At 36.3% G+C, this 27,744-nt stretch overlaps 2 protein-coding genes and 1 long non-coding RNA gene across 11 annotated transcripts in view; 1 reads left to right on the top strand and 2 right to left on the bottom strand.

Annotated features, from left to right (window-relative positions):
- The window catches only part of LOC139968899 (uncharacterized), a 126,592-nt gene that overhangs the window by 27,000 nt on the left and 71,848 nt on the right, over nt 1-27,744 (top strand). The gene's annotated exons all lie outside the window — the stretch shown is intronic.
- LOC139968868 (phenazine biosynthesis-like domain-containing protein) lies at nt 1,315-26,313 on the bottom strand. Of its 4 annotated transcripts, none has more exons than XM_071973458.1 (10): nt 26,207-26,313; nt 10,196-10,359; nt 9,397-9,499; nt 8,093-8,191; nt 6,954-7,063; nt 6,287-6,316; nt 5,397-5,488; nt 4,537-4,730; nt 2,948-3,010; nt 1,315-1,506 (listed from the first exon to the last, which is right to left on the bottom strand). In XM_071973458.1, exons 2-10 carry the CDS (start codon nt 10,283-10,285, stop codon nt 1,394-1,396), a joined length of 894 nt encoding a protein of 297 aa, XP_071829559.1. In that variant the 5' UTR covers nt 10,286-10,359; nt 26,207-26,313; the 3' UTR covers nt 1,315-1,393. The 4 variants fall into 4 exon arrangements, with proteins under 4 accessions (XP_071829559.1, XP_071829560.1, XP_071829558.1 ...); XM_071973459.1 differs by lacking the exon at nt 26,207-26,313 and adding an exon at nt 25,907-26,152; XM_071973457.1 differs by lacking the exon at nt 26,207-26,313 and adding an exon at nt 11,752-12,065.
- LOC139968866 (adenosine kinase-like) lies at nt 13,291-27,346 on the bottom strand. 6 transcript variants are annotated; one of them, XM_071973452.1, is made up of 13 exons: nt 27,192-27,333; nt 26,655-26,674; nt 26,355-26,417; nt 25,313-25,387; nt 24,844-24,879; nt 23,963-24,098; nt 23,267-23,436; nt 21,801-21,906; nt 20,620-20,790; nt 18,375-18,410; nt 17,838-17,952; nt 17,151-17,237; nt 13,291-16,408 (listed from the first exon to the last, which is right to left on the bottom strand). In XM_071973452.1, exons 3-13 carry the CDS (start codon nt 26,363-26,365, stop codon nt 16,281-16,283), a joined length of 1,071 nt encoding a protein of 356 aa, XP_071829553.1. In that variant the 5' UTR covers nt 26,366-26,417; nt 26,655-26,674; nt 27,192-27,333; the 3' UTR covers nt 13,291-16,280. The 6 variants fall into 6 exon arrangements, with proteins under 6 accessions (XP_071829553.1, XP_071829552.1, XP_071829551.1 ...); XM_071973451.1 differs by lacking the exons at nt 26,655-26,674; nt 27,192-27,333 and adding an exon at nt 27,028-27,168; XM_071973450.1 differs by lacking the exons at nt 26,655-26,674; nt 27,192-27,333 and adding an exon at nt 26,854-26,961.

Here is a 27,744-nt window from a genome sequence, read left to right as displayed (position 1 = left end):
ATGGTTCTTTCGTCAAAAAATTAGTTTCTTTCTTTCAGTGACAGATACACCATGAGAAGTGAAATTGGTTGACTTTCCTCGTTGATGGTTACCAGTTTGGCGTTTCCAAAGCCAATAAATGACGTTCAGCACAGCATACCAAGTAGTGGGCCATTTGACACAGGGCTTCAGGCCTCTCCCTTTCCTATTTTACTTCCTTTCTTTCTTTTCATTCTCCTCATTCCTTTCAATCCGCCGCCACCCTCCCCCAACCAAACCCACCCACCGCCCCGATTATACCAGACCAAAAGCTAATTCATCGTAAATACAGGATGATACACATATAGACTTCTATTTGTACCATGTGCAAAAGATAGCTTTATGACTTCAACAAAAACTTCTAACATTACAGTGTCTACATTAAAAAGGACTTGTAATATAGACTGTGATGTAGAACCACTCCTACCTCAGTCCCAACACACAAAGACCCTCGTTCGATTCAAGTGTGACAATCCTACTTATGGCACAATAGTAGGCAATAATTGAAACAAACTACAACTTATTTTGCCTTGAAAATTTAATCACAACCATCTCATAATTTTCTAGTTCACCTATTACAAACAAACTGAAGTACACAGGAATTTTAATTAAATTATAAAGATACATTATTTATATATTTTTCTAAAATTAAAAGCAAGGTATTTCAGTAATGTCTCGTAGCACTATGTTGCGTCGGCCCCCGTTCGGACTAATTTCTACACTTGAGGCGAATAAATGACATACTTCCAACCAATCAAATTGTTTGATTTGGTCACAAAATAACAAAAGGACCAATTAGTCTGTATGATGCAATACGGTTCTTGGTAACCAATAAAGGAAAACAGGTAATCTGCATAATCAAACATGTGACAAAACGTTGAGGATGGGATCAAATTAATTCATTACTAAATCATGATCCCTCTATTTTAAGAGGAAATTCTAGGAAAATGTCTTAAATAGTTTGGTCAGTTGGCATTCTACTATCGGCTAATACTTGTTAGTTTCAAAAGTGTGTTAAATACAAACAAAAAACTACTTGAAAATTATTCTTGAGGCACTTTGACTTCACACATTGACGCAGCAAGATTTTCCTGTAAGAGTTGTTGTTCAGCGCAAACAAATTCACCACATAGGCTTTAAGATCACTGACCCAGATCCTGGCGGTGGTGTCTAACACTTCTGTTACACCTCATTCGAAACTAGGTCAGATTACCGGCATCAGACGTTTCTTTGTGCGCGAGTCTTCACACCCTTTAAGGCACACAAAAGACAAATGACACAAATGAAAGCGATAACTACCCGTAATTTTGTTATATTTGATACATTTTAATACACCCTACAACATTACCCAACCTTTCATTCATAACAACTTGGTTCAGAGTCTTATGGTTCCCTTAAATATGACAGCAACGGTTCCTGCTAGTTCCACCCTATCACCATCCAGGATACAGACTTCCAGGTTCCCTCCTCGTTTCGAGCATTGACGAGCTACAAGAAGAAAACAGAAAAATACAACAGTGATAAGTGTTGAAATAATTTAATAACTTCCAATAGTAAGAGCACTGTAGCTCCATTTTGTCTTTATCACATATCTGAAGATTAAAGGGGTACTCCATTGGCAGACAATGCAACACTTGAAAGAAATAATATTCGTCACTGGCTGTTGGAAACCCCATCTCAGAACCGCGTTTCGTAACCAGACGGAATAATATTACAATTTACTTTTATAACCTATTTTGACCTGTTAAGCTGTTAATTCTTCTGGGAAGTGGGTCACAGTAGGTGGTAGTTGATCCTATCACAGTAGATTTACTTCAGGAGCTTTTACCTTTACCCAATATAAACTTCTAGCTAATTTATACTGGATATGTGGTACATTTGGAATGATAGCTTTGCTGTTAAATTCCCTCTGTATTCAAAATGAAATCTTTTTTCTTTCTTTTTTTCGTTGACATTGTCCTCTGTGAATAAGCCATTTAAATATGAGGGAGAAAAGCAAAACATTTTTCAGCTGTAGTGGTGTGTTGACATCATTCACTCTACTGTTGCCAGATGCAATAACCAAAATAAAATTACCACATATAAACAATTCAGATCGTTGCCATACAAAATATTATAAATGTAATTTGTTATTATTATTATTACTATGCAGCTGTGTTTGTAACCTCAAGATGCTGGCCAGAAAGGATTTTATCTTTGGATATAATTTAGTATTATATCACCCAATTAATTCATTTTGCATTGTAAATATAATGAATATAATTGCAAGTTGATGGAGATTATGCCAACATGTAACAAGTTCTCTACAAAATGAAATTCATTATGGAAGTAGAAAATTATATCAATTCTAAGCCCGACACACAAAACAAGTAATATAAAGTAAGTTTAATGTACTAAAGAACTGTTTTGCTCATCTCCCATGCAAGCCTGTTTGAAACTTGATCTGTTATTGTTAAATGTTTCATTGTGTTTACTGGTTGTTCTATGTTCCTACACTATTTCTATTCATTGAAGATTGAATTGGTTCTGTTTGAAGTATAGTACGATTTGTAATATTGGTCACTACCATTACTTAATTCTGAAAAAATTTCTGCATTTTTTATATAAATAATTTCTTATATGATACTGAGATTGTATAACAATGTCCTATCACTGTTGTTATCAAAACTGTAAGTACAAAAAAAATGTACCATACTTATAATACTTATGAATAAATGAGCTGGAAAAGAAAAGAATAGAAAAAAATGCAGAATATATCCAGCACTTTTGACCACTCGAATATCCCTTCAAAGCAATCAGCATTACATGTATTGCATGTTCTACAAGACAAATTAGACTCTATATAATTAAATTAATTCCACACTCACACCATTAGATTAACCTTCCAATTCATGTGCTTTACTCATGAATTTCTTGATCCATATCTTACCATAAAAGGTCTCCTTCCCCAATATTTTCTGCCAGTATGCTGCAAGTACACAGTGTGCAGCTCCTGTAAGTATAAACATAGTAATAAGGGGCTGTTACTATTGATGCTGCATACATTAATGCAGAGTAAGTTATCAGCTACACAGATAGCCCAGTACCTTCTCAGCTGTACATAGAGTGTACTGTCATAACTCAGCTACACAGACAGTGCATAGTAATTACACAGCTACACAGACAGAGTGCATAGTAATAACTCAGCTACACAGACAGTGCATAGTAATAAGGGGCTGTTACTATTGATGCTGCATACATTAATGCAGAGTAATTTATCAGCTACACAGTACCTTCTCAGCTGTACATAGAGTGTACGGTCATAACTCAGCTACACAGACAGTGCATAGTAATTACACAGCTACACAGACAGAGTGCATAGTAATAAGGGGCTGTTACTATTGATGCTACATACATTAATGCAGAGTAATTTATCAGCTACACAGATAGCACAGTACCTTCTCAGCTGTACATAGAGTGTACGGTCATAACTCAGCTACACAGACAGAGTGCATAGTAATTACACAGCTACACAGACAGAGTGCATAGTAATTACTCAGCTACACAGACAGAGTGCATAGTAATAAGGGGCTGTTACTATTGATGCTACATACATTAATGCAGAGTAATTTATCAGCTACACAGATAGCACAGTACCTTCTCAGCTGTACATAGAGTGTACTGTCATGACTCAGCTACACAGATAGAGTGCATAGTAATTACACAGCTATACAGACAGAGTGCATAGTAATAAGGGGCTGTTACTATTGATGCTGCAGACATTAATGCAGAGTAATTTATCAGCTACACAGTACCTTCTCAGCTGTACATAGAGTGTACGGTCATAACTCAGCTACACAGACAGTGTATAGTAATTACACAGCTACACAGACAGAGTGCATAGTAATAAGGGGCTGCTACTATTGATGCTGCATACATTAATGCAGAGTAACTTATCAGCTACACAGATAGCACGGTACCTTCTCAGCTGTACATAGAGTTTACTGTCATAACTCAGCTACAAAGACTGTGCATAGTAATTACCCAGCTACACAGACCGGCAGAGTGCATAGTAATTACCCAGCTACATAAAAGTACACAGTAAGTACTCCGCTACACGAAATGCACAGCAATAACTCATCTAAACAGAGATGGTAGCAAGTACTCAACTGTAAAGACATGTAGTGTGCATGATACTTACTCAGCTAATATAACATGCGGCAAATAAACAGCTACACAGAATACATAGTAAGTACTCTGCTAAACATGGTGCACGGTAATTACTCAACTACGTAGAGTGCAAAGTAATGACTCAGCTACATGGAGTATACACAATAATTCTAAAGTGAATGCTTGATTCGCTAAACATGATGCACAGATTCAATTATTCAGCAGATTATATGGTATGGACCGGGTGCATTTGCAATAATGAAAACAAAAAGTTCAATGGAGAATAATAAACAATGTTTCCATTGATAATTAACAGGGATTACTACGATAGTTAAAATGAAAATTAGTATTAGCAATTAATATTCTTACCTGTAACAGGATCCTCTGGTATACCATTCCATGGATCGAAGTACCTAGATAAGAAATCAAATGGTCTACCCCCCTCATCCACTGCTCCAGTATCTTTGTTACCCTTCACTGTAAGTATTACTCCAGGTGCTCCTTTAAAGTTGTAAACCTGAAGAAGCCCATGCATGTCAGGGCATATTGCTTCAAACTCTGTTCTATAAGAAATAGAATTAAACTTCAATTCTTAAACCTCTCTCATGAGCAGTTCTTTTTTAATTTGCTTTCGGTAATAAGAAACTTCCAAACCTTACTTAAAACAAACACGATATGCACATTTTGTTTTCTGTCCTGCAATGTAAACTAAAGGTTGACAAAGTTCCAAAACTTCACAGGTAAAATAGCCACTTTTGCATTGATTTTTAGTTCCTTGCTGGAAGCAAAGTAACATGTGAAGTCAGGCTGGGGTGCATGTGTATGTGTGCACCTATAACACTTGCTTGGGTCAGCGATATCTCAACAATGGAGTGATGGATATTTGTCATACTTGCTCTGTACAGTAGATGTATTATAGTGAGAAGGTGTGCCCTATGGTTTTTAGCAATGTCCTTATGAATATTATTATTATTATGATTATTATTTGTTATTTATATATGTCTCACCATCTGATGCTAACCTTTCAAATATTTTCTGCATTTTCATGCGCCCAATAAAATCAATCAATTAAAGGAAAAATCAAAGGCAAAATCAAAGGCAAAATTTGAAGGTGTGCCCGTCACTTATTCACGATAAATTTCAGAATTCAAGTTAGCCAGTGTATCTTCTGTAACCCTTTATACTCTTTAATTACAACACTTATATACATTTGGACCAACGTAACACACCTGGAGACATCATCGGGAAGGCGAACAAGGATTTCGGAGTTGGCTCCAGGTGCAAACTGAACGTCTATAGGTTTGTGTGCTCCTACGACCAACTAAATATTAAAATGAGAAACAGATGTTGATGAACAATACGATTAAACTTTCCACGCTTTCGATACAGTAGACTTGACCAATGATTACCACTTACCAGTTTGCCTTAGACACTATGATCTCTAGTCTTCCAAAATATCGGAACATTATTGTCCCAGAGGATTAACTAGAAAATTGATTATACCAGTCTCAAAAGTGTTGTTAATTAATATAGCAAACCGTCCGAATAGGAACTAATGTTATTCTTTCAAAAGATACATTTAACAATTTGAACTACCTCAGCTGTCAAAGAAACTACATTCATAGAAATTAATGATTGATTCATATTAAAAAAATTCGCTTTTTGCATTCCTTTTATTCTTGTTTTCCACGATTAAATTAGGGTCACACGTTAGTCACCTCAAAGCAAACATCTCCTTGCCCAGAAACGAATAACTGTAGGTTGGGTTTTTATTTGCGTTGGTGCTTGCCAGGGCTATGCTGTGTCTGTGCTGGAATGTGCCTTTGTTTTACAATACAGATAGGTTTGGGTTGAGTTTTTCATTTGATCCTTTTGACACATTATTCAGAAGACAATAATCATAATAATTTTTAAATTTCATCGCTTACCACAAGCAACCATGGGTATGACTTAAGGAGCATTTTTACATTGATGTAATTTCATTATTGAATTAGGTTCTAACCAAATTGTATCCAATGTTTTGTAAACAGGAAAGGTGGGAATCTAAATTACTGCATTGCTCCTTGAAATGATAATATTGAAAACAAAATTAACTCATAAAAAATGTATATATACATACTTGGACTATTTCATCTGTGTCCTGAGGAAGCTGAAATAAAATAAATAAATGAAACTAAACAAATTGAAGCTGTTTATTCAGAGATTGGTCACCACACCTGAGTGAGGAAACTTCTTTAAAAACTTTAGTTAATCATGTGTGAAGGAAACACAATTTTGAAAGTAACTGAACTCATTGTCAGAGAATTAAGTATCAGGAATGACATACCAGCCTTAATCTCATAATATTGGATCAGTTGCATAATTGAGATTTGATTTGATTCAGCTTTATTACATCCCTAAAATGGTTAAAACATGCTTACACTAAAACCATGAATATATCATCGAGTTGCAAGTGCTTCAATTTTTTGGAAGATTTTACTTTATTTACTACAGTGTAAATTTTATCGGTGATGGAAACTGGAGTATCTAATGCTGAAATTAAAATATTGATCCTCTTAACATTCAACATAACAATGGCATTGTCTTCAGGGTCAACACTGCTATCATTCTACCTTGAATATATGAATACATAAAAAATAAAAAAAATTGATAAAGTAAATGTTTCAGCTCCTAGTCGCACTATGGGTTTGTGCCCCCTTTAAAAAAATATGATTCAATAATTTCTTAAGATTTTACCAAACCCTGATAGGAAAATTAATATTACTCTGGATGCTTTACAATCTTACCTCAGAGTTGCATCGGTTAATCGGTAAATTAATGGCAATGCAGTCTCCTTTTTTCTTTGCAATCAACCGGCCACTCCTTGTTTGGAACTTAATGGAATCATTGTTGTTCCCTAAATGAAAGAGGGAAGCGAAACTAACCGTCATGAGTTAAGAGAGGGCATTACCAAGCACTGTCAATGAAAAACGTGCAAGTCCAAAAGCAAAGGAACACTTAAACGGAAAGCAAAGCCCCCATCGTCACATCATCTGAGATGTACGTTCTTAACGATGTTTGTGTTGAAAAGCTGACCCAAACAGCAAAGACTAGAACTTGTTCTGTTTGGAAGATAGCCTGGTATAAATGTCATACTAAGTGGATGCCATTTTGTTGATGTGTCATGTCACAGTGCCTGCAGGAGATAACTATAAGGGAGGGAGTCCTGGTGAATTCTCTTGGTTATGCTTTTCTTTTCTTTGACTTACTTTCTCACTGAAGTTGGGCAGTATTGGCAGTGATATCAATGGTAGTAATATAGGTAATGTTAATAGAAATCTTCATCCCCTCAGCAAGAACAATTGCAAAATATCATATCTACTCAGGAAAATAAAAAAACTAATGAATAAATAAAACTTGAAATATTCAAGCACTAATAGCTCTGTGATATCATTTTTAGACTTGCTGAAGTTTTTTTTACTCTAGCAACTGATCAGGGGGAATAATTCATCCAGTAAAGCATCGTAAAATGCTATTTGGAATTTTTTTTTTATATGTTTGCTCTCACACTAATGTAATTTTTGCTATTAAGATATGTGACGATAATTATTGTTACAAACTTCTGCACTGCACTACTAGTTTGTATGCACAGTAGCTAAAACTCTCTGGTCATGTGCAGATTTCCACTTGGTAAGCTTTTCTTCTCTCCAAGGACCAAGATTCTGTTAAAATTTGAATCTACATAGAATGATGAAAACACCAGGATAACTTCTAGATAAAAAAATTTATTACTAGATCTGCACATCTGAAATAAAAGTTTTCAAATATCCACAAATGTATACATATGTACAATGTCTAACTAGAAATTGAATTTAGTGCTACCCTTATTAAGGTGTTCAATACAATACAATTCAATACAAAAATGTTTCAAAAAAAACAAATTGACCTTTGACCCTAAACAGGGTAGCTGAGGAAGCCAAAGTAGCATGTCCACAAAGGTTTACTTCCATTACAGGTGTGAACCATTGCAGCTTGAACTTGGATGCTGCAAAAAAGAAAAACATAAAATGTTGAATAGATGAATCAACCTAAAATAATGTTCAATGATTAATATGATATTTCTATTCTTTCTAAGCTAAACTTGTTTGAAATACCATTTGCAAAAATATCCTCTGTGCTTAAAACCATGTATGTTTCCCCAATACCAGACTATCATCACTGACAAGTGTAATACAGTTTGAACATTGCCAATTTGGTCAGAGAATGATTTGTTGAGTAACAGGTACTCTGAAACAGGGACAACAAGCTACAACAGTGTAACAGTTGAAGGTACTGTAGAGCTAGGGTCATAGCCAAGCTGGGTCCCTGTTCCCATTCCCATTTGTGAGCCCATCATATGTACAAAAAAAGTTGACAAGTTACAGGTGAGGACACACATATTACAGTATGCCTCTTCTTAAATTGCTGATGCCCCCCCCCCTCCCCCCTTTAAACTGTAGGTGCCAATGCAAAGAGATCCTAGCTAAGAGCCTGGGTGTGGCTCTACCTGTTTTCTTACGGTAAAGTGTTACACCAAGTTAGTCAATGCCAAATAATAGTTTATCACGTTACTGCAAAGTCTCGGAGTAACTTTTATACGAAAATGCTGTCAGAATTGGATGTGAAAAGGTTAAAATACTATACTGTACTGGAAGTTACTAAACATTCTCCCTAGTAACTTTAAATGTTATCAATATCTCCCTGGAATATGCTACAAAGCACAAATCTGGTCACTAATAGTGTAAGCTATAAACTTTCATCGTCATTGCTAACTCTTAGAGATATATATTTCCAGGTAGAACAATTTAATTAATATTGTTCATTTGACCTTTATTCGCACAAATCTGGTAATGATTTGGTGAGCTACTTTATTGTAAACTAATTTTGAAAGGCAATAATAACAGTTTATATAATGCTAGTATTGTAGAGAGATATTCTGAAATAAAACATTTACTCAAACTTGATAGTTGAACTCTGTTCTCTCTCTCTGATACCATCTTCTATCTGTAATATATAGACCAAATTTTGTTTAGGAGTTTTTCTAATTTTTTATAATTACAGTTCCTTGATTGAGAATCTTCTTTGATTTCTATCATCATAGAAATGTTGGAATTTGACACTCACAGTGCAAGATCTTGGTATTATTTGATCATGATTATTCTTTTCTATTTATTACCACTGAACGAAGAAAAAAGGCAATTTGGGTACTACCTTTTTCAAATGTATCTCCTGGGTTTAATAGCTGGATGAATGCAGTCTCTGCTTGGTTCATTTCAGTTGCAATTTTCTGCTTTTCATCTTCACTTAAGCCACCCTAAAAAACAAAACATGCCTTTAATAATGATGATACTTCACACAATTACTGTACTTCATTTCTTAATTTTATATGTATTAAAGGAAATTTCCATGAGTTTTGAGGCACAATTTATGTGTAACAAAATATCAGTACTTTACCAACTTTAGTCAAAGAACTTCATGAGTTTGTGGCATTAGCACAGCTTACTGTACTGTATGTACAGTAAGGTCAATTGTAGGTTGACTATCGGTCTCAGAATTAATATGTAAAGCCAATTTTATTATTGTGATTATTTTGTAAAATATTTAATCACTATGCAAGGGTGACATGTGCACCCACCCAACCACCCCCAAAAATTTTAAATACTTAAAGATTTTCCTGGACAGAGAATGGTCTTTCTCATGAGGGAAGGGGAAGCCATTAATACTAACTGTAACTGCTTTAAATGACAGTAACCAAATTGCTATGGTTGCAAAATACGGAACACTTTGGCACCTAAGCATCCTTAATTACACATAAATAGACCAGCCCCTCCAAACTCCCTCTAAAAACAAAAATCAAAGAACAAACCAGGATAATTTTCTATACAATGGTCCACTTCATGCCACATTATATCCATCAACACTTATAATTTACAATTTATGCTTTCAAGTTTGTATAAGGCATTTGAGATATTTTATTAAAACCTAATGTCTTTTGTAAAAGCTTACACACCTCATATTCCACTAGGCAGACTGCTGCAGGATTGCCCGTAAAAGGCTTAGATGCGAAGGCATCAACAAAATACAGCTCAAAGGTTTTCATCACGTAGTTGGCTCAAATTTCACGGTCTGGTGGATAGCGTTTCAGGAAGTCGCTGGCCAGATGTATCCTGGGAACTGTTAAAAACATTTAACTGTATTTTGCACTTTGCATGGTTCAACATTTAAAGTGTACTATATAATTGGCCCAAAACAGACCTATCCAGCTGTAGGTAACATTATACACTGTTATCACAGCTGAATCTTAATCTGATGGGTTAAGTTGTCAAAAATCCTACAGTACTAGAGGGCATTAACACCAACCAAGCACTACAAAGTATGAGTATAACTTATTAGTTAACAAAAACAAGAGTTGGTAAGCTTGTCTTTGAAACAGTCTAGACTACAGTAGGTGCATGCACAATGTCTGATGGCAAAGCATTCCAATATTTTACAGTGCGGGGGAATTAGAAGGCATATTTATATAAATTCTTTCTAAGATATGTTCATTTCTTGTGTAACATTTTTTCTTGGCATAAGATTGTCTTTATCAATTGATACAAGATTGTTATTGATTTTATAAAGCATTTGTACATGTTGGCTTAAGCAGAAGAAATTTCTTCTTGTTTTTAGCAGGGGCCAATGTAATTCCTCAAGCATATTTATCACACTGGATTTATAAGACTACTCTGCCATACAAAATCTCGCTGCTCTGAATAGCTTCTACTTTATCCACATCACACTGGTGATGGGTTTTCCCAGACCAGTGAAGCATAATTGATTACTGGCCTGACAAGTGTTTTGTATGCCGTGGTTTTAACATCTCTGGGACAGCTTGAGAGGTCACGTTTTGGAAGGCCAAGAACATGGTTTGTTTTATTGTGTATGTTTTTAATATGTTTATCCCATCTAAGTTTGCTATCAATGATTTCAGCACCAAGGTAGGGGTGACAGTCAACAACTTTTAGGGGTCGTGTGCACAGCGGAGTGTAGCCAGGTGTGTTGTAACACTTTTTAGATGAAATTGTGATGTAGCATTTAGAGGGGTTTAACAAGCTTCATTTGCCATTTTATTTTGCCATTCTTCCAGTTTATTATGGTCATCTTAGAGGATTTTTTGGTCAGTTTGCTACAGTACTGTAAAAAATATTGATACAACAAAGAAGGAATTCAGTGAATATGACTCTGAAACTGTAGGCCTATAGACCTACTATCATTCATACTTCATTTAGTGAATCCCAAGACTTAGGAAGTCAACAGAAGCCTCTTTTTGAAGAGTGTTTGGCCTACACATGTCATGTATGCAGGCTACAGTAACTAGTAATACTACTAGTACTGTAAAATGCCTACCAAGCCTACATTGTATACCAACTTAACTTAGCTACTAGTCAGTAAGTTACTATGCGAAGACTTCTTGTATGCATATAATCGTGTACTCATAAAAGTTATAAACTTCAATCCGATCAAAGAATTTCGGCTCATGACATACATTTGCAACGACTCACCTCAATTTTTACTTTCGCTAGTTACCACTTCAGAGTAACCATACAGCCTGCACCCGCAACAGTTATTATGTTATTATCGAACAATTATTCAGAAAACACAGACGAGGGACTAAGCCGAGCCACGCAGACGACATAATAAACCTGTGCCTGGGAATCCCTCAACATGTGGTAAACTGGTAATGGTAAACAAACATCAGCTAACCGTGTGCTCTTCACTAGCACTGTGCATGAATCGTATACGGAGCCGTCCAAGTTGCATATATATGCTATGTTGCCATTCCGTGTTCGTTATTTCCATTGTATTATTTCATTTCATTTATTTCGTCTATACATAAGAACAATAGAACAAAGTGGTATAGTATAAACAGGACACTAGAAAATAGAAACGTATTAAATAACGTATTAGGGCCTAATCAGTTTGGGGTGGTCCGCTATAGTTGACATCCAGGAACAAACGAATACTCTGCCCATCCAAAGATGTTTTCCACATGCGACACAGTATCATTCTTTATCCACAATTCCTGCAGACAACTGTCCCACTTGGTCAGATTGCGATCTGTTCACGGTCTATTTCCGGCCCCTACATTCCATACTGCAGCCCCACTACACGTAAAGAAAGCAACGGGACACAACAAAAGAGTACATCTAGGGTCGGACGCACACACTTCAAGGGCCAGTGATTTGAGGGAACAACTTGAATTATAGTTACCTCAGTCAAAATAGATTAACCTTCAACGAGAGAGCACTTTTTTACAACATTTTGTCCAGTGGCGGAGCAAGGGGTATTGGTCAGGAGGGGCGAGAATGGTCTGTAGGGGCGCTTTCGACATAGGCGTAGGAGGCGGGGGGATGGGGGGGGGGCTGCAGCCCCCAACCATATTTTTTGGTGAAAATTCGGGCAGTATTCTGAGAATTTTTCGGGCACCTACTGTAAGAAGAAGAATTTGCAGTGTTTTTTTTTTTGGTGAAACTTCGGCAATATGCTGAGAATTTTTCGGGCATCTACTGAAAGAATAATAATTTGCAGTGTGTTTTTCAAATTTTTTGGTGAAAGATTGGGCAATATGCTGAGAATTTTTCGTGCACCTACTGAAAGAATAATAATTTGCAGTGTGTTTTTCAAGTATTTTGGTGAAAGATTGGGCAATATGCTGAGAATTTTTCGTGCACCTACTGAAAGAATAATAATTTGCAGTGTGTTTTTCAAGTATTTTGGTGAAAATTCGGGCAGTATGCTGAGAATTTTTCAGGCACCTACTAGTGGCGGAGCGTCCATACAGTCAGAGGGGGCGGATGCCCCCCTGACGGACTCAAATGGACTGCTGGCGCCCCTTTCAGCTTTTTACCACTTTTTTACTAATTCGCGATTATTGACTTTTTTATTGCGCCCTCAAATACCCATTGACATTTGTCACATTTTGTTGGTGCAATTTTCTGACAAATGGCGATGACACCTATTTATTCTTCGTTTATCTGCAAATTTGCAGGGCCTGGAAAGGGTCATTTCCGGTGATCTAGGGAGTATCTTTACTCAAAAAAAATTCTGTATGCTCCGCGCCAACCTGTGGTGGCGCTCCGCTTAGATAGTGTCGAGAGCGCCCCTACAGACCATTCTCTCCCCCTGACCAATACCCCTAGCTCCGCCACTGGCACCTACTAAAAGAAGAATTTGCAATGTATTTTTCAATGGTTAAACATATATTATTATTATGATCATTATTGTTGTAACAACTTCCCCAATAATTATAACCAATATGGAAGGGTAATAACACGGAAAATGATTGTACGTTATTGGCATGTGATGTAATAACGGAACAATACCTATATGATATGCACATTAACATGTGGAACGCGCGCCAAAAATTTTGTTTATATTATTCGGGCAAGTCGTTACAGCCCCCCCAAATCAAATGAGGCTCCTACGCCTATGGCTTTCGACACTCTCTAAGCGGAGCGCCACCACAGGTTGGGGCATAGCGTACAGAGACTTTTGGGTACTAATTTAGAATCCGTACCAATCGACCCTAATTCCTAACCCTATTCCCTACTTCCTTACCCTGCTCCCTAACCATATTCCCTACTTCCTAACCCTAATTCCTAACCCTACTCCTTAACCCTACTTTCTAACCCCTAACCTTAGTCTGCCGATTCGAAGTAAGTTTTCCCATTCATATGGTACGGATTCTAAAGTTAGGCCGATTTTTGGAGTAAAGATACTCCCTAGATCGCCGGAAATGACCTTCTCCGGGCCTGGCTAATTTGCAGATAAACGAAGAATAAATAGGTGTCATTGCGAAATTACACCAACAAAATGTGACAATTGTCAATAGGTAGATGAGAGCACAATAAAAAAGTCAATAATCGTGAAGAAGTAAAAAGTGGTAAAGAGCTGAAAAGGGCGCCAGCAGTCCATTGGAGTCCGTCAGGGGGGGGGGGGGGGTCCGCCCCCCTGACTGTATGGACGCTCCGCCACTGATTTTGTCGTAAATCTTCAGACAACCCAGACAACAGCTGGGGCACTACTTTGTTACTCCTTTTTTTTAGCCGTGATAATAAGAAAGGGACAAATTTTAAATACGTAAATGAAAGTTTATTTTAATCATCAAAAAGGAATATTACTTATGTGTGAAAAGGGCAACATTGTTGAGGTTTTTGACAAAACTGGGGGAAGGCATGGGGGAGGGGGGGGGGGTGGTTGTGAGGTACACCTGAGCAGCTCCTCTTCCCACCGAATTAATACTACACAATGATAGCTAAAAGCTTCAGACTTTATATTGTTGATTTGGTTTTCTTTTCTCAAGAAACTACAAAACGCATTTTATGGATTGAAAAGACAATATAGAACTTATAACATAAAGAATATTGATGTTATAATCATTCAAGTTTGTTAACTTAAACTGTCATGACTAATTTAAAGGTATCACCCTTAATTAAAAAGTTCATTACAATCCTCTACATTTTCAGCTTTATCTTGCAAGATCGAGACATTAGGCATCTCTCAATGGAACTGTCAAAGTCTCTTATATGTTTTAAGATAATTTACATGCATCAACTTTTGTTGTTGTTGAATAACCGCAAGTAATAAATGTGATAAACAAGGCACAAAAATATATGACACAACATTTGAATTTAGAGAGAGTTAATAAACAAAAAGTCTGAGAATAAGGCACAAGTTGAAAGTTGAATACCCTTTGAAACAGTATTACACAATAAAATATTTCTAGATGAGGTATCAAAAGATAGTATAACAAAATAAAAAACTTCCAGATTAAAAGCCTCTTCTCAAATTGCAGAGTGTGCTACCTAATATCGACAATCTTTTTCAAAAACAGTTTTCATATGTAGAAATATTTTCCTGGGGATAAAAGGATTGAAATTTTATAAAGAAAATCAAATACATTTCAGTTTAAATTACCCTGATGATATCAGTCAGATAAATGCAATCACAAAATACCCACTTAAAAATTTTACAAAAATGTATATATTATTTTGCCATACAAATACTATGAGGATGTGGTTTTTGAAAGATGAAGACAATTTTCTGCAGTTTTACTAAGCAATCAAATTCAGGCACCAGATATCTCCATTTCAATGTGTAAGCAAATGTTCTACTGATAGAGCAATACTCATAACAATCTTCAGCAGTAGTGACTGGCAGATATTAAAACATGTTTTTCGATCTGAACGGGGTTGATTTCACAGTTATTCGCAGACATTCACTGGACAATCGTAGAAAAATAATTTGTAACAACCGAACAAGAAGCTATGAAACCACGATCGAACACATATGGGTTTTTGCAAACAGCAAAGTAGAAGAACAGTAAACAATATTGAGAGAATTCACATATATCCCCCAAAAACCATTCTAACAATATAAAAGCATTCAATACCTTAAAACTATTGAAATATGAGTTGAACTTTTCAAATATTTAGAGAAGGAATGGATTATAACAAATAATTGCAAAAGCAGCAGAGTATATTATGTTAAAAATAAAATTCTGCTTTCAAGAATTTCAGCATCAAACTGGACACCTCAATCAATGTTTAACTGAAAGCCTGAAGAGTAATAATTGCAAAAAGCAGTAACATAAGGTATTGCTGTATTGAGATATAATGCACCGCAAGATTATTCATAAGTTAATTGTACAAAAATCCCAGCATGCACCACTGCATCGGTTATTCTGGAATGTGAGTTTACATACAGTACACAAATGTTATACTGCTAGCTCACAGTGTCTATGTGAAGACTTGTTGTCTCAGTGTGTTGCCACTACAGCCTACCCTGTGCGAATTATCGGCCTATCCATTTGATATATGGCTACACACACCTACTTATAACAGACATATAAATTGAATTTTTGTTTTGCAACAAATTTAGAATGTCAAACAACAGACTTTCGTAGCATTTCACTGAATTGTATTTGTGCTATGAAAGCATAAACTGATGGTTTTGTTAGCATCTTGGTATATTTGACCTTTCATACTTCATACTTTTTTTTCAAGGTGTTTAAAGCAATAATGGATAAATGAAAAACATAAAAGCAAGGCCAACAACTATTTGGGTAAATTTGGCTTCTCGTCAAATGTCACTCCAGATTTTTGGATGATGTAACTGGCACAGTAGTTAGCGATGAGAATGCAATCTTTGATATCTTTGCCTTGGACCAGTTGTGAGAGAAAACCTGAAAATCAAAAACATAACTGCAAACATCAAAATATTCAACAAATAACTCTACTGACATATATAATCCCATCAGCAAACTGTAAGTTCAATAGATCAGCTCTAAATCTCTACTATCCACAAACTCAAACACGAAACTGAACAGACATTATTTATATGCAGGCTCTGCATGCTAGTTGTCAGGTTTCATTGAGGTTGACCAGTGACAGCAACAAAAATTATTTGTAATATAATAAACAGCCAAAGTGTGCAAGTGCAAAAACAACAGAGATAAAGAGCTGAGCCTGGCATAGTTAAGTTAAATTTGTTGTCAATACACCTCCATTGTCAGTCGGGGGAGGGGGGAGGGGGGGAGGAGGAGGGTAATGCTCAGTGTGCGATTTCTTTCAAAATTCATAAGCATTCATTAGAACAACCTTTGTGTTTAGATCTAGTTATAGACCTAACTTCTAGTCTAAATATATACCTCAGAATACACCATTGGACCTGAAACTTTAGAAGCAGACCCCCTACATGGTGGTACCATCCAACAACCTCACACCCTTATTCCTCACCCCTAACATCTTTGATCCACCTACACCCCTTCTATAAAGGTTCATCCCCTACCTAAATCAGTCAAGAGAAATTTGCAATTGGCTCCCATCCTCACCCCCCCCCCCCCCACCCCCAACCTTTGTTGTAACTGAACTTTAACATACAATCAGATGTACCACAATAAGATGTCATAACATTTTTGTGGTTACCTCCAACAAAGCAATCGCCAGCTCCATTGGTGTCCACAATGTCTTCTTCGTTAACAGCTTTGACAGGGTACTCCGTCACCACCCCATCTGAAATGTGAAATAACAAATTTACTGAATCTAAGAAAGTGAAAAAACTGATAGCAATAAAGAGCATAATTGTTTATTAAACAATCCTTCTGTCTGAGTTCTCTAAGTACATGGTAGCATACTATATGTAGAGTCAGTATCAGTTCGACCAAGAGTTCAGAAAGAAGCAATTACAGTACCCCTCCTGTATAAAAATAATGGACGACCACCCCTGCCCCTCTGCCACCCCTTGCCCCCCCCCCCACCACTGGACTGAGAAATTATATACAAATTTGGAACCCACAAGTAATATATGCTAGAAAAGGGTGGAAAATTGACCTTGGGAATACAATTCCTGCCTCCTAACAGCTGAGCTAGCCATTCATAACTTGAAATACTTTTCTCCCTACTGACCATTTCTTGTCTAGGGCTACCCTTCCGAGGGGAGACAGTTATTTTCAACCTTGGAACAGTAGGATTGTAACCCCAGAGGTCACTGCTTCCAATCCTATTCTAGCCATCAATTTCTTTGCTCTTTCCCACTGTCTGAAATTTCCAAGTCAGTTTCCCATTATTCGTTTACTTTAATATAATATAAAGAAAATACCCAAACAGACATACCATATGCGACAAGCGTCGGTAAATGGCCTCGTGTGATGATAACAGTTCTCTGTCGTTTGGTATTTTCTTTGCGTAGTACTGCTGCCTTCAGAGCAATTTCCTTGAGATCTTCCGTCTGCAAGAGGGAGAAAAAGGCTGGAATCATCTAGAAAGGGACATTCTACTAGCAATGGAACGCTATATCAGCATCACTTTATTCTTTGCTTGGAAGGATTATCGAAATTCTTGTTGATCTAGAGATATGTCATCGACGATATCAAGATCCAAGACGAGAAACTTGCATGTCCTGTTGCAGTTCTATACAAGTTTTTGAGTTACATGTGTCACTTTGCAAAATATTTACAAAGAGACTAGTCACCTTGACAAAATTGTAGCACCATTAATCCCTTACTTCAAGAAATTGCCAGAAAAACATAGTTTTAACTATGAAGCAGAATTGTGTGTTACAACATCTTTCAAGTTACATCAAATTCCTCCTCAAAACACATCGAATCTGTTGATGAAAGTGATGATATATGAAATAGGCTCTATGCTTACCCCCATGTTTTGTTCTTTCCCAAAGGAAGCAAAATCCTGACAAAAGGGGGAAAAGAAAAGAAAAATCATATAAAGTCACATGAAGAGATCTGATTTAGTAAAAAGCTTCTAACATAATATGGGTATTAGAAAACTTACGCTTCATAATATACTACACTTCATTAATAAGGGGTTAATCAACGGTCTAGCATGCGTTACTCACAGGATTAATGCACGATCGGGGGATAAAGTAAGCGATGCACGAGGGCGGAGCGTAGCGGAGCCCGAGTGCATCCAGCGATAGCATTAACACCCGGAGTGCATTAATCATGTGAGTAACGCACGCTAGACCGTTGATTAACCCCGTTCATTCATACACTACCATTTGTGTGGGAGAAAAATCATAAAACAAAACATTTTTGGTTACATATAACCAAAAATTTATTAAAGTGATGCCCGGTAAGTCGAATTAACGATTAACAATCAGCATAACAATGTACATGTGCAATTATAAAGTAATACTGAACGATAGTGAATAATTATAAAGGAAACGTCTTTGAAAGGCTGTCATTCATAAAAGATGAACCATAATAACATTTTAACTAATGTTTGGCAATATTGCGGCCATAAAACTATTTTTGAAAGGTCTCAATAACAAGGAACTACAAACAATTACTAGTTGGCTTCATCATATCAATACCCTACAGCTTCTGGTTCCCATAGCAACCATTCTAGGGACAAACATGTACATATGGTATACAGTCATACGATAACATAGTAGGCCTTTGATGTATTTCGATAGCTCATCAAAGCAGACGACAAAACATGGTAACAATTGTATTCATCCGCCGGTAATTTTACCGTGCGTTACTCACAGGATTAACCACGGTCAGCTGACCTGAGTGGACCAATAGGATTTAGGAATCTTTACCAAGTATGAATGAACTTAGCTTAAAAATGGTCACCAAAATAAAGTTCTTTAATTATAATTTCACTTCTAAACCAGATGCTAGTGCTTTGCTTGCAGAATATTCCTTCTTGGAAAAACATAACATTGTGTTGAATTTGTGTTTTAGCAATTATAGACAATAACATCTGTAGCTTTGTTTCAAAAGGTAAATATTTTATTGCATTTTGTTGTGCTTGCATTTGGTTAATAGTCAAATTAAATATCTGTAAAAATATTTCACTTTTCACTCAACGTTTAATCCACTATTCACAAAGAACTCTGCAGAATATTGAATTTCCTTCTTGTCAAAGATCGTTAAAGAACATTTTTAGCTAAGAATGCCACAATCTGTGGCAACAACTCTTGGTTTTGCCCAAAAAAAAGAAGAAAAAAGAAAGGAGGTTAAAATGCATTCAACATCTGTTCAACACAAATGCACCTACACATAATGTACAGTATTTATGTGTGTTTGTGTATTATTATCTTACATATCCAGTTTTTGTATAATTTTTTAAATTTATGAATAGTTTTATATATTGATATAAAAGGCTATGAAATTGAAGCACAGAAGTATTTAAAAATGGATGTAACAGATCATTTTAATAATTCTGTGACAATTTAAACATGACAGTTTCATTACACAATGATGGGTGCAAGAAATTGACATCTGCCTACAAAGGTACCCTCATCTTTACTTTCAACAGAAGGTCATACATAAACCTTTCAGAACTTTGGGCATCCCAAACCACATGGATGCACAAAATTCTGTTCCAAATGGTCAAACCAAATTTGCTTCTGATAGATTCATCTTGATTTAATTTTGATCCTGACCATCTAGAGAACACTTTGATCGAAACAAATCTGAATCTTATTAGGTAACAAAATGAGGCGTGAGGGTAGGAGAGGAAGAAGGCATTTGACTATTACAAAGACTATATAAGTTCAAAGTATATTATTTCTGGAACATGGGATGCAATTTAGCTTTTGTTCGAAAGGGTCAAAACCAAAAGTTGCATCTGACAGATTCATCTTTAGTTTTGATCATCCCAAAGATATAAAGCAAGACAGAGATACATTCTGATACAGAATACTGCATCTTAATTATTATGTGTAGACATTAGCAGTGAGATTAATATATTATGGAGAAAAGGAATTATTTGTTGAAATACACAGACTATAAAAATTGATCATATTTTACTATTGGTATACAGTAGAGAGGGTTTTCTTTCTATTATCATTAAGCAAACTCTTTGTTGTTGTTTTTATTGTTGTTGTTGTTGTTATCACTTGTTGTTGTTATTTGTTGCTATCACTCACTGTTTCATTTCCAAACAAGTAATCCACAAAAGGCATAACTGACAGGATTTGGTCCATGCAATCTTCACAGAGGTATGGCGCGGAAAGGTTAAAGGAGAATATTTTGTTCTTTTCGGCTGCATGTCTGCCCAGAGCTACTATCGCATCCGGGGCCACTGTTAGATGGAAACCCTGTGAGAAAATTAAAAGAAATGAAAACATAGTTGTTTCCTTTTCAAGATAATAAATGATCACTTATGGAATCAGAATTCTTCCGTCACTACATCTAAACCTTTCAACAATTAAGTAAAATTACTTTTGGAAACATTTTCTGGACTCATACATTTTGCAAAACTCATACTTTTCATACTCAAAGTCACACATTTTGTATACTCATACATACTCATGCACATAATAAACTCAATATCATACATGTATACCCATACTGTACATACTGAAACATATTCAAAGTCACACACTTTGTATACTCATACTCATGCATTCTCATACACATACAAACTCAATATCATACAATTTGTATACCCATACTTAACATACTCAAACATACTCAAAGTCACACATTTTGTAGACTCATACTCATTCATACTCATACATACTCAATATCATACATTTTGTATACTCATACTGTACATACTTAAACATACTCAAAGTCGTACATTTTGTATACATCTGCCAACATAAAAGGAGATTCAACAAATGTTGGACAACATGTTCGAGATGGGAAACAGTTGAGAAGAATAATGGGGATAAAATTTATCAATCTATTTGAAATCTTTGCAATTTGATGGAACCATCACTGTCTGATCAACTTTTCCTGGTCAAATGGTTTCTTCTGCGAGAGAAACAGACAGCTCAGGGAACAATTCATGATCACATCACAAAATGCTAAACAAAATGGGTAAATTGCTATGCAAGAGCAAAGATGTGTAGCAGTTATTGTACACAGTAACCTAAGTACTGAAACCTTTGATCAGTCTTCACAACTTAACCATAAAAATTTTGAACACTAATAATTCCATGCCGATATGATCAGACAGATTAATCACATGTATCATGAATGTTGTATTCTACAAACCAACCTCGGTCCAAATAGCAGGATTACTGATGGTCAAAGTATGTGTATATATGGAATTATACTTAGACCTGTGAATTAACCTTTAATAGTATACATTCATACTTACTGCTACATATATGAGTTTAGATTTCTCCACATGATTCCAATTCTCAGCCTTCATCAGGTGGTCTTTCTTGTAGCAATTAGCTGCTGCAAGATTCGCTACTAACGATCTACGAAATGAGAGATTGAATAAAGGGATTGATTGATGAATACAGATGATGCAAGAACATCCATCTTGAAATATGTTGTGAACTCTGGTATCTAAAATACACCTAGTGTACAAAGGAATATAACTCCCTGCATACATATTGACTATTAGGTATATTGAAACCTCTGTCCTAATCTTTGTAGTGTAGTCTATTCACTGAAACTATAATACCCAAAATTAATGGAATCACAAGCAGGCATTACTAAAAACAGATGGATTAATTTTAAAACTCAAGTTGGGTGAGGAGTATTGACATCCATTATAGTGAACAGCCATAATGTGTGGGTAACATTGATTAACGGTTTGGAAGACTGTTTGTTAGCTAAAGAGAGCATGGACCAGGGTCTTAGCCAGAAATTTCAAATAGGGTGTCTCATCTGTTACTGAGTGCTCAGGAGACAATCCGTCTGGCGCCGAAGGCGCCTGCGTGAGCGCGAAGCCTATAACGAGTGGGGTCCAGGGGCCCGCCTTAGGGCCCCTGGAAGCCCAGCCCCTATCAATGGTTTATTTGACACAATTGGGGTAAAAAGTATGCTTAGAAAGCTGTGAAAACACCTAAGCCATCATGATTTTTTGGGGCATTCAAACATAAAAAATGCTATAAAATACTAGGTGCAAAAGTGCACCATGAAAACAGCTTATAGTAGTTGATATATTACAAAGAATTTGAGCACCAACAAGTTCAAACAATATCTTGTGGAATTATTTATGTTATGTACTATAAAATAGCCTACTGTGTATCTTGTTAAGTATATGCCTTTATTCTGTTAATGTCATCCATATACAGGGATGAGCCTGGGGTAAAAAAAAAAATCACTGAACTTTGTGGGTGATACTTTACTAACGCGGGCGTCAGTCAGCTTGCAGCGCGACACAGTTATAGGTGGGGTCCATGGGCCTGCATTAGGGCCTGTGGTAGGGACGGACTGTTTTCTTCTAAATGCAAAACGCCACAGAATAAATTAGTAATAAAAAAGATAGTAATAAATTTTAAAAAAATACTAATAAAATAGTACTTATATAGCGTGTGTATCAGCAAAGCTGCTCGAAGTGCTTTACAGGAATTGAAACAATTAATATACGGAAAACATTTAAAATACAGGAAACATTCAAAAGCAAATAGTAGAAAAATATCGCTTAAACGGTATACACCGTAAAACCTATAATAGGATAGAAAAATACAATACAGTATACAAATAAAGTACGATGGGGCCCCATCAAGGCTTCAACCAGTGGTCACCAAGATGGTAGAATTTTCACATTTAAATGCAACAGCCATTATCGAGACACTACTATTGCTCTCAGCACCCATCTGTACTTACCTCTCATTCCCTGTTACTATGGATGCACAAGTACCGGTTGGATGATCTTCCTCAAGAAGGTAATTAGCGTGAACACCCAATTCCTCCATTTGCTGTTGAATAATCTGACCGAACTTGTCCCTCCCGATGCAACCAAAGAAAACGCATGATTTGGGTTCAGCTAATATCCACTGCAAAATAGATAACAGAAATAATTATCTTAAGAATATTCCATGTTATCGATGAAAGAAAAAAATAAATAAAGAGTCAGTCCATTGATTTGTAAATTTTGACCATCGAGCCCTGCCCCTTGGTTATAATCACAAAATTTTTATACAAATCTTGACTTTTAATGCAGCATTAAATTTTGCTCACTTTCACTGTTTCACATATTGTCCTTCGGTATATCAATATCACTGTAAAGACCTTCAAGTTATTTTTATTGTGGCGAGGGTGGTTATTTTATGTTAAAGGTGGTGTATTTGAACAAGCTACAGATTCAGCAGTTCAAATTTAATACAATAAATAAGCAAAGCATTTAAAGCTGCCAAAGGTCTTAACTCTTTTGTTCAGTGGATCAGCAGTATAGATACTTTAGTAGATGGATCAACTTTAGATGGATCAGCAGTATCTACTTTGGATCAGCAGTTTCTACTTTGGATCAGCAGTATCTACTTTGCTTGAACCCATCCCCAACCCCACCCCCCACAGTCTTACCTGGGCCATCCTGATGGTATTTTGACTACCACCTCCAGGAGAGTACACCACTGGGCAGTTGTTGTTACTGAGTTCCTCAAATAAAGGTAAGTGCTCCTCTTCTGCCATAATAGAATTGTTGGCATTAAGGCCATATCTATAAAAAACAGTTAAATAATAAATTCATAATACTAGTATTAATACAATTTGCACAGCTTCATCACAGCTTTGACCAACAATTTACAAAACATTATTTGCTTAATATTTGGTGCAAATAAGATTTAAATGGTAAAAACAAAAATGGTACATAGAGGGGCTTGAAGGGAGGGGCAGGAGCAGAGTATGTGATGGCATCATTTAATAGCTTCATATAGATACATATTTCAAAAGATGAAAGGCCATATCTATAATAACAGTTAATAACATAAAGTGAAACAAGTTATTTACAAACTTTTGTGACATACCATAATAATCAAGCTGTGCTTTACAATTACAAGATAGGGGGAAGGGAGGTTGTCAATAGTGCCAAGTACAAACAAAAAATACAGCCATTCAGTTGAATATATGTTGGAAGTCTTGAATTCAAAGATTATCTGCCAACTTTTTGTATATAATTTGATATTCAGACTGTGCTGTGCAATCGCAAGGCCCACTACTCAAAGACAGAAATTTAATAACCCTTTGAATCCAAAAAGTGAACTGATGTACTCGCTGGTTTAAAGGCATTGAAGACTCGCGCACAAAGAAACGTCTCATGCCGGTAATCTGACCTAGTTTCGAATGAGGTGCACCAAAAGTGTTAGACACCACCATCGATCCCAGAAAATACGCACACAGCTTGCTACCGTCAATAATTAGACACTATTGCACAGTCAATACATGCAGTTATGGTCAATACTCACAACACAGTGTACATAGCAGCGATGAACATCACAGGTCTAGATAAAAGATAACAAGGTATCACTTTTCATTACTGTTTGCATTTTGTAGCGACACAAAAAAACTTAACTTGCAAGCAACGGAAGGTTAGCTTTTTCAGATGGCGGCACACGGTTTGGGGCGAGTCTTCAATGCCTTTAAATCGCTTATTTAACCAAAGGTAACACGTAGAACAAAACAAATGAGAAAAGACTTATTCTAAACGAGTAAATGCCGAACAGATCCTAAGATGATACATATTGATGCACAATCTAGTATAATGAAATGTAGGTGATAAGGTCAGTGGACAGACCAATGGGGTGGTTTTGAAGAACCCTGGGATGACTACATCAGAATTCAAAAACATATACTTAGTACATGAACAAATTCAGATGCCGAGACAATTCAGGAAACTTCACAAAACAAATAGCAAACTATATGGTGAGAACTCACCTATCAAGAAGCTCCTTAGAGCCAGAGGCTGTAATATCTAAGAGAGCATTTCCAATGGCTACTATTACACTCTCACTGTAAAGCAGAAAAACAAAACAAAGAAACAAGGTGTCAAAACTACAGTATGGGGAAAATATGGAGAGCATATTAAACTGTATGGCTATTATACAAGAATTCATCAATGCAAGCAAGCATGCTAAAAGTGCTAAAAAGTTTTCAAAAGTATTCTCATGGAAGTAATGTCTCTCTAAATAATAAGCAGACTTTGAAGAGTGCCCAATTAGACATTCATTTCTTATTGAGGCACAATAATTTGAGGGTGGCAGTAAAATGCTTGTTGAAATCTGAGCATCAAACACCAATTAAATTTGACTTTCTAGCTTTTAAAGTGCATACATCTGGTAAATGTAAAACACATTTAAGGGCTGAAGTTTCTACATCTCAGCTCAAGTTAACAGCTCCACACAACAGATCCGAAATGATATGTGCTCTTCAGAATCAAACGCAGTAGGATGGTGACTTCGAAGTTCGGCCACTTAAGACTTAAAACACCCCAAAACTAAATCTTCTGGTATAAATCATTTGAAAATATACTTCATATGGTGGGAGAATTTTGTTATAGTACGATACACGGCCAAACTTTCTTTCCTGCAAACTGTTTTCACGTTGTTTTCCAAGAAGATTCTTCGTGATTGTGGAACTGGTATTTCTTGCTAGAGTATTGCGAAGTTCGGTCACGCAACCCACAGTGTGGCGCTGGTAAAAATTGGTGGCGCTGTTGCTCTTTCAGTAATTATAACAGACTTCATAGATCTTCGTCATTTTATTGACAAATATGTAAGTAATTTCTGGCACACGGGTCATTTTGGAGAGAAAATAACTGTAGCTTCGTACTTTTTGGTGAAATTTGGCTCTTCCTGTAGGTTTTCATGGTGAAAATCGTGTATTTCTTAGGGTGCCCGAACTTCGCAGTATGGCGAACTTCGCAATACTGACTATACTCATATATGTAAAATACTGTTACCAATATTATTGTACATACCCAACAGTCATATCTGGATATTGGTCAATTCAACTATTTCTGAATTATCCCTATGAAGATACCCTAGAAAAGAAATGAAACAGTACACATTATTTCCATTTTCCAGTGAACTGTAGCCTACTGTATAGGCTTAATGCCAAGCCCAATTATACTGTCCTAAAATCATTCAACTTCAATTGTTCACTTTAATGTTACACAATTATATCAAACACATACTCTACATGCAGGAATTTTGAAAATGATCAATAACTCTTGATATCAAACTAGGCCTACCATCAAGAACAAATGCATTCAACCTACCATAAAAGCAGATGTTGTTGCTTGAGCCGTGAGGTATACACGTACATACGGAAATGGGAGATAGGCATTAGGAAAGCTGGAATATTAATGGGATATTTAATTTGTAACTTTGAAACTTTAGAATAAGACTATTGCTACTCAAGAACTTGGCACACATAGTACGGTCTACGGAGTCATTTTATTTTGAAAGTATTCGTACCTTATTTAAGTACTCGCCGCATAAACAATCTCTAAAAGCTCCGCGGGTCTACAAATCTCTCTCGCGAAGCGCACAACTTTTGACCTAGCCTAGGCCTATATACATTACTAGGGACTAGAGTAGCCTACTTTTAACGTACGGTACATATTTCGCACAACTAGGACCAATTCATACCGGTAAGGTCGTCTAGCAACAGCCACTGACAAACCTTTCTGTAAAGTGAATGATCTCATTGAGTCTAACGGTAGTAGATAAAAACTCTTGATGTGGGAGCAAACTGATTCAAGTACATTTATGTTCTGGTTATTTCTCTAGTTTATAGTTAATTTGAAATTTACCCAGCTGTAATAGTTCCAAATTCACGTTCTAGCACATAGTCAAAGATTCACTGAAATATAGTAAAAAAGCAAAGGTAGGCTATATCGCGATCGATGTCAACACGAAGTCGCGCCCATACTGATGCCTGAGCGAATGGAATCTCTACATTCTGTTTAATTTAACTGAAGCCCCACCTCTTTTCTACGGATTACGATGGTTGCCTGTCATCTTGATGACAAAATTCGAATATTGGGAATATCTGAAAAGTTTTCAACTAGCCTACTGGTCTGGAAACTTTGTCTGCCAAGCCCCAGGTTTTACCCCAGTGGAGAATTTTCTCCACTCCCACACAATTTGGTCGCTCAAAGCAATTTTTACAAAAACGAGTAATTCTGATCCATTAGCAAAAATAGTACTCATTGTTTCATATTTTAATTATATGCTATGTTCATGGGGCATGGAAAAATCTTCGATCGGCTTCTCCCTAATAAACACATCGTCATTAACACCAACCCCCCCCCCCCCGCACATAGGGCTCCTCCAAATAAAGTGACAAATCACCCTCCAAATAAG

This window comes from Apostichopus japonicus, chromosome 6 (genome assembly GCF_037975245.1).
Source record: "Apostichopus japonicus isolate 1M-3 chromosome 6, ASM3797524v1, whole genome shotgun sequence".
NCBI lineage: Eukaryota > Metazoa > Echinodermata > Holothuroidea > Aspidochirotida > Stichopodidae > Apostichopus > Apostichopus japonicus.
This window is presented reverse-complemented; position numbering and strand designations above follow the sequence as displayed.

Excerpts from the sequence above, each read along its gene's own strand:
- LOC139968866 (XM_071973449.1), bottom strand. Across the intron at positions 18,411-20,619 it reads ACTTGTTTGGAAATGAAACA|GATTTTGCTTCCTTTGGGAA; the intron begins GTGAGTGATAGC and ends CCCTTTTGTCAG. Across the intron at positions 16,409-17,150 it reads TGGCGATTGCTTTGTTGGAG|GTTTTCTCTCACAACTGGTC; the intron begins GTAACCACAAAA and ends TTTGATTTTCAG.
- LOC139968868 (XM_071973458.1), bottom strand. The coding sequence starts at position 10,285 with ATGAAAACCTTTGAGCTGTATTTTGTTGATGCCTTCGCATCTAAGCCT. Across the intron at positions 8,192-9,396 it reads AGGAGATACATTTGAAAAAG|CATCCAAGTTCAAGCTGCAA; the intron begins GTAGTACCCAAA and ends TCTTTTTTGCAG. Across the intron at positions 1,507-2,947 it reads GGGGAAGGAGACCTTTTATG|CTCGTCAATGCTCGAAACGA; the intron begins GTAAGATATGGA and ends TTCTTCTTGTAG.